The following is a 7,436-nucleotide window of genomic DNA, read 5'->3' on the forward strand; positions in this document are numbered from 1 at the left end:
ATGGTTGGCATAATACTTCAAGGCTTCATCGCCATCATCTGGATCGGATCCTGGTTTGAGCATCTGCTGTAAAAGTTTGTTGTGGCGGGCCAACTAAAGGGAAAAGTGAGAAAAATGTTTTAGTTCTTTTTTCCCTCCTTTACTGAGGACAGGCTTTGAAAGTACTTTATCCACTTTAATACAGAGCTTCACAGTTCTGGGACTAATGGCAATTAATTCCATTTCAGGAAAGCATGTCTATCTGAAAGGTATAAACAATGACATCACTATAGCAATCTTGCATTGTTATTTGGTGATATAGGTTCTTAGCAAGGGCTTCCCATGTGGCACAGTGGTAAAGAATCCACCTGCAAATGCAGGAGACACAGGTTTCATCCCTGGGTGGGAAAACCTCCTGGAGTAGGAAATGACAACCCACTCCAGTGTTCTTGCCTGGAAAATTCCATGGACAGAGGAGCCTGGTGGGCTATAATCCATGGGGCTGCAAGGAGTCAGACACAACTGAGAATGCATGCATGCGTGCATGTTTTTAGCAGATGACCATGTCTTGCCCAGAGTAGGTATTCAGTTACTATTGTTGATTAAATATATATCTTCAATAAATGTACAATTGTGCCAAGAAGAAAAGCCCACAATGATATATAATTGATATTCCTTATAATAAATTTAGACTACATGTACACATAAAATAACTTGATGAATACTGTGATAGTTCAATGGGTAGTGGTACCAATATAAATGGCAGCTTCTTATATGCACATAAATAGGTATTTGTATTTCCTATAGCATCTAATCAAAGCTCTACAATTAGCAGTTTGTACTAAAATCCTATGCTTCTGCATAGTCAGATGTCAAAATTGCTGTTTTATGAGTACAGAGCTCGGTTTTATTAAAATTGAAGCCGAACATTTAGAACACAAAAATTTCATTACAAATTATCTTAAATGGTTGTCAATAGAACTAATGTTTTTCTCTCATTTGAATGTCTATGGCATTTGTTAGCCAGTTCTCTCACTTTGTAGATAACTAATACACACTGCCTTCAGATAGCTCTTTTATGGTTGTCTTGAACAATCTCTAAAAACCTCATAATGTCTTTAACCTTTCAGATTTTCTATTAAGCCCTAAGTTGCCTGAGGGCTTCTGGTAACAAAAACTCTGACATAAAATTATTTTATTCCTAGCACCATTCCTATCTCTTACTCTGTGCCAGACACTATCCTAAACATTTAGGTACATGAATGCAAGTGAACCTAGTAAGAAATCCTGGGGTAAGCACTATTATCCCCATTTTACAGACAGGAAAACTGAGGTACTGAATATTTAAGGAACTTGTCTATGAGAACATAGCTTTCGAGCTAATGATAGATCCAGTATTGAACTCAAGCAGGATGGTTCCAGAATCAATACTCTCATCAACATGAAAGAGCAATAGATAAGTGTTTGTATTATTCATTAAATGCTATTATAAATTATGGGTATGAAGAATAGTAATAAATTTTAAACAATAATCCTGAATCTATGAAACTAAATAAATATCATCCTTGTTAGTGATAATAAGGTAAGTTATACATTCATTCCATTGATGCTGCTCCTCATTTTTATTAAACTATTATTTTAGAATTGGCTTTCAGGGACATTTATAAATCACTCAAGAAATCCATTCCTGTTTTATATTTATATTTAATTTTTGACTGAAATGTGAATTATACAGATTTTATTACAAACCATAGTCATAAAACTTGTTGTGACTTGCAGGTGTTTCTAAAACTCTAAATGAGTTTCAAAAGATAAAATTATGGTAATCATTTAGGCACATTAGCATATGTTCTAGGAAATGGCCAGTTCTTGAAGGCATGAACCGGCATGATTTGTTTATCGATTGGATATGAGGTATGCGAGAAAGAGAGGAGTTAAGGATGACTCCAAAATTATTGACCTGAGCAAGTGAAAGTCTAGAAATGCCCTTTACTAAGGAAAAATGCAGGAGGAGCATAATTTAGGGGGTCAGTATCTGGACTTTGGTTTTGGACACAGAAAGCTTCAGATATCATTCAAAAGGAAAGACTGAGCAGGCTCTTGATGTTTGTCAGGAATTCTAGGCAGGGGTTGGGGATGGAGCTATATGGTAGGCGTTTTATATGGCCGATATTTAAAACTATGACCCTTAAAGAGACCAGCTGCCGTAAGCTTAGCCAGAGAAAGGAGACCTAAGGAACTCTGATAGAGGTTAGAAAGATGAGAGGCACCAACAAAGGAGACTGGGAAAGTTGGGCCAGTGAAGTAGGAACAAAGCCAGTGAAGTCGGGTCTCCTGGCAGCCAAAGGAAGAAAGAACTTCAAAAACAGAGGGCATGATCATCTGCATCACATCAGATGAGGACGGGGGAATTGGTCACTGGGGTTACCAACTTGGAAGTCGTGGTAACCTACAGAGTGGCAGTTCAGGCAGTAGTGCACACCAATGTCTAGTCGTCCTGAGTTTAGATGAGAATGAGAGGAGAGGAAGTACAAACGACGAGTGTAGGCAGATCTTGAAGACTGCAGCTGTTAGGGGAGCCAAGAAATAGGGTGGTAGCTAGAGAAAGGGAATTACCATGAGAGTTGCCATTAATGAGACTGTGGTTTTGCTGGGTTAACAACATGCGCAAAAAAAAAAAGAGAGAGAGAGACAGAGAGAGGTGGAATTTAAGAGTCTGTGCAATGAATGTATATAGGATCATGGAATCTCAGCTGAATAAGGAAGGAAATGAAGCCAGGAGGAATGATGAAAAAGTGACAGGATCAACAAATTGTAGCTTCCAATGTGGTTTTTAAAAATGTGTTGGGAGTTTGGTGTGAGGTAGGATCTCACCAGAGTGAGATCCTTGAATGGAGCTGACTGACAGAGAGCAGGGAGCAGGGATCAGCCAGGACCAGGTCTCAGGAGTGTCTGCCATCTAATCTCTATCTCCTACCTCTCGCACCTCCACACCACCCTGGTCCCAGGCTCCATCTCCTCTCGCCTGGAATTCTACAACAGCCCCGTAACTGTCTCCTGGCTCCACCTTTGTCTTCTAGATAACACCTTAATCCAAGGCCAGAGTCCTTTCGATCAGATCATGCCTCTTTCCTGTCCCAAATCCTCTGATGGCTGTGGTCTCATCTAGAGTCAGAGCCCAGTCCTCACTGAGGCCACGAAGGACGACAGAACGTGGCCCTGCTCCCTCTGTGGACTCCTCTCTGCCACCCTCCCCACAGCGCCAGCCACACTGGGCTCCGGTCTGTCCCTTCAGCCTGAGAAGTGTGTTCCCATCGCAGGGTTTTGGCAGGTGTGGTTCCCTTTGCCTAGATGCTCTTCCTCTGGATTCCGACATGGCTTGCTCCCTCACCTACGTCAGGACTCCTTTCAAATACTATCTTATCAATAACTATGCTTTCAGAGAACGATTTATTCACCTCCCTCAACACATCTAACCCCATTTTCTGCTTTGTTTTTCTCCATAGCACATACTATGACGTACCATATTTTATCACTGATCTATTAGCTATCTCCCCGCAAAGAATGTAAGCACATGCTCTCAGAGGAAATGGTTTTTCATCTGTTTTGTTCATGGCTGTAGTTTCAAGGCTTAGAACAGTGTCTGGTACATAGTATATGCTCAGTACATACATTTTAAAAATCAACTGAATGTCAGTCTTTAAATCTTAAATTATGGATAGCTTCCCAAGGTGAGACATTAACATGAATGATTTCTTTTCAATTTATTAAAAATGCTTCACTTTTTTTTCTTCTCTGGTCTTTCTATTTTTAAATTGCCATAGAGTTAATTTACAATGTTATGTTACTTTCAAGTGTACAGGAAAGTGATTCAATTATGTGTATACATATAAATGTATATTCTTTTATAGTGTCTTTTCCATTATAGGTTATTACAAGATACTGAGTTATTTTGACCTGTGCTATGCAGTAAGTTCTTGTTTTTTTTTTTTTAATCCATTTTATATATAGTACTGTGCAGCTCTTAATTCCCAATTCCTCATTTGTCTTTCCCCCAACCCTTGCTATCCCCTTTGATAACCATAAATTTATTTTCTCTGTCTGAAAGTCTATTTCTTTTTTGTAAATAAGCTCATTTGTAAAAGAAATAAAAAGCTTTTATGTCTTTATAGTCACTTTATAGTGTCAAAACTGCTATAATTATTTTAGGAAACCACTAATGCTATTTTATACGAAATAATCAATAGTACAAATCTATACAAATAATTTTTATTTCATCCAGAAATAAACAGAAACATGGTAGGGCCACTCTCTCCTTCAATCTTAATGAAATGCTTTGTTTCATTTGTCTTGTTTGGTTGCAGATAAGGGGCACCCTAAAAGGCACATTAGAGGCTTCCCTGATGGTCTAGTGGTTAAGACACCAGCGCTTCCAATGCAGGGAGCCTAGGTTTGATCCCTGGTCAGGGAACCAGATGTTGCACGTCGCAACTAAGAGTTTGCAAGCTGCAGCTAAAGATCCTGCATGCCTCAGTGCAGACTGAAAATCCCACGTGCTGCAACTAGGACCCAGCGCAGTCAAATAAATAAGAACATTAAAAAGACACTTTAAGAAAATGCTTAGGCCTCCTTTCACATGTTCAAACATTTATTTTATCTTCATTCATGATATGTAAGTAATCTATATAACTCCTGGAAATTTTGAAATATATATATATATATATTTAAAAGACTGATTTAGTTACATTTATGGCTGAGCTGGGTCTTTGTTGCCGCATGGGCTTTTCTCTAGTTGTAGCCAGCAGGTGCTACTCTAGTTGCAGTGCGCGGGCTTCTCACTGCAGTCGTTTCTCTTGTGGAGCACGGGCTCTAGGGCGCTTGGGCTCCGGCGTTCAGGGCCGCAGCATGTGGGCTCAGTAGCTGTGGCCTAACGGCTTAGTTGCTCCATGGGCTTAGCTGCTCCATGGCATGTGGGATCCTCTTTGACTAGGGATTGAACTGTGTCTCTAGCATTGGCAGGCAGATTCTTTAACACTGAGCCTACCAGGGAAGCCCTGAAATATAGAATTCTTTAAAATAAAAACAAATTAGAAGTAATTGCCATTGTTTAAAACCTTGACATCTTTTACATTCTTTATAACTGATGGCCTTTCCTGACTAAAGTCACCTAGTTTCTTCTTCACTGTTCTGTGTTCAGATATTGCCCTTTACATTTCTAGAGAGTATAATTTTCCATATTGCCTCTTAGTAACTATTATTTTTCTTCAATGGGCTGCGAACAACCTTGAGAAAAAGTGCTTGGGCTTATTCACTTCTACATTCTCAGAGCCAAAAGCAGAACTTGGTACACCAAATAGACAAAAATAAATATCTGTTGGATAAATAAAGAAATGGGTTAATAAGTGACAGTCATTATGCATTTAAATGAGCAAAGACACGTATAAGTTTCAGTAAATTGTCTCAGTTTTCTCCTCAATAAATGAGAAAGGCCGAAGACAAAGAAATATGATTAGATATCAGATGACAGAATTCCCAGCATTGGTAGAAATAAAATATTTTAATATTTTTTCTTATCTCATAGCTGTTCACATACTTCTATTTCTTCTGCTAGATTGTAAACTATTTGAAGAAGAAGGAACTGGGTACTCAAAAACTGTTGAACTGAATCCTTTATGAAGCAAGGATAGCATTCCTATCACATAGGCAAAATACAAAAAAGCAGACTCTCTCAGTGATTCTGAAATGTGTGAAAATGTGTCAGTTTAGAGCTCTCTTGGTCCAAATTTATAGTTTACTAAAAGCACAGTACAAATTCTCAGAGACCAATGAACACACACCTAATTTTTTAAAATAAAGATTTAGTCCCCTATTTATGCAATTCTATCAAAAATATTCTGCAGAATGGCCACACTGACAACCAGAGACATCAGGGTTTCCTCAGAAATGGGCTCTTACTCCAGCCACATCTTGTCCACTCTACCAGCCATGTACCTTTTCCTATGATGCAAATAAAGAAAAATGACCCCAGCATCCGAAGATGCAATGGCATCATTTAGTATAATGTGCTCTGGAAACCAAAGGTGCAAACACTCACTAAGTTTCTGGACAAGTATGGTATGTCTGTCAAGAGTCATCACAGTAAGAAATATAATTTAAATCCTAATTAAAAACTGAAAACAGCTAATTTAAATAATCAAGGACAGCCGTCTTACAATATCCAACTTGACTTGACAGAGACCCTCACCACAGCACTCAAAATCATATGATGTCACGACACACCACAGTCTGGAAAACCAGCCAACAATCAGTAGTAGTAATCATGAGAAGCTGAACATGGGCAACAACACTGAATGCTAAAAGGGATAACGTCATAGGTGGGAAACCTCTGAGAACAGAAAAACTTGTAATCCACAGCAATAAATGTGAGATAAAACAGTAGCAATTGTTTTATATATGATATGGACATGGGATTTACACTTGTCATATCTGCTTAGTAAGTGATGGCCAAATAATTTTACCAATAAACAACTCCTATTAGCTCATTAACACAAACAGAAAAATTAGTCCTGAGATAATCTGTTGTCTATAACAATAATAAAGCTTTAAAACAAATTGCAATGCAATCATGGGGAGATATATTAGTGAGGAAAGGATCAAAAGCTTTGGTGGATAGTTACCCGTATAAAAGGACTTCCCAGTGGCTCACAGTAAAGAATTTGTCTGCAGTGCAGGAGACCTGAGTTTGATCCCTGGGTCGGGAAGATACCCTGGAGGAGGGCATGGCAACCCACTCCTGTACTGTTGCCTAGAGAATCCCATGGATAGAGAGAGAGGCCTGGCAGGCTGCGGTCCATAGTGTTGCAGAGAGTTGGACATGACTGCAGCAACTAAGCAGCAGCAGCAGCCTTATAAAAAAATCAGATCCCTCATAGCAAAAGACTTCCAAGAAGAGCTAGGGTTCTTTCACTATATGTGGAAAAGAAAAAATGAAAGTCATGTACCTTATTATTAATTATGGCATTTGTAATTTAGTTAAATACATATACAACACTGAATGGAATTTAAAATATGTATATGTATGTACACATACTTTAAATACAAACCTTATACATAAACCTACAGTAGGGTCTTTGACTAACACTGGGCAGTTTTAAAGTCCAAGATTGGGAAATAAAGATGATGGACCTGGGCTTTTCACTTTTAGCAGCAACTCTTGGGGAAACAGTGAAACAGTGTCAGACTTTATTTTTGGGGGTTCCAAAATCACTGCAGATGGTGATTGCAGCCATGAAATTAAAAGACGCTTACTCCTTGGAAGGAAAGTTATGACCAATCTAGATAGTATATTGAAAAGCAGAGATATTACTTTGCCAACAAAGGTCCGTCTAGTCAAGGCTATGGTTTTTCCTGTGGTCATGTATGGATGTGAGAGTTGGACTGTGAAGAAAGCTGAGGGC

At 38.7% G+C, this 7,436-nt stretch overlaps 1 protein-coding gene across 1 annotated transcript in view; it reads right to left on the minus strand.

Annotated features, from left to right (window-relative positions):
* The window catches only part of ITPR2 (inositol 1,4,5-trisphosphate receptor, type 2), a 586,895-nt gene that overhangs the window by 127,463 nt on the left and 451,996 nt on the right, over window positions 1–7,436 (minus strand). Inside the window, exon 46 of the mRNA XM_010856005.1 lies at window positions 6–93. Coding sequence (XP_010854307.1) covers window positions 6–93 — 88 coding nt within the window. The remainder of the gene's footprint in view (window positions 1–5; window positions 94–7,436) is intronic.

Source organism: Bison bison, unplaced genomic scaffold (genome assembly GCF_000754665.1).
Source record: "Bison bison bison isolate TAMUID 2011002044 unplaced genomic scaffold, Bison_UMD1.0 scf7180017864370, whole genome shotgun sequence".
Taxonomy (NCBI): Eukaryota; Metazoa; Chordata; class Mammalia; order Artiodactyla; family Bovidae; genus Bison; species Bison bison.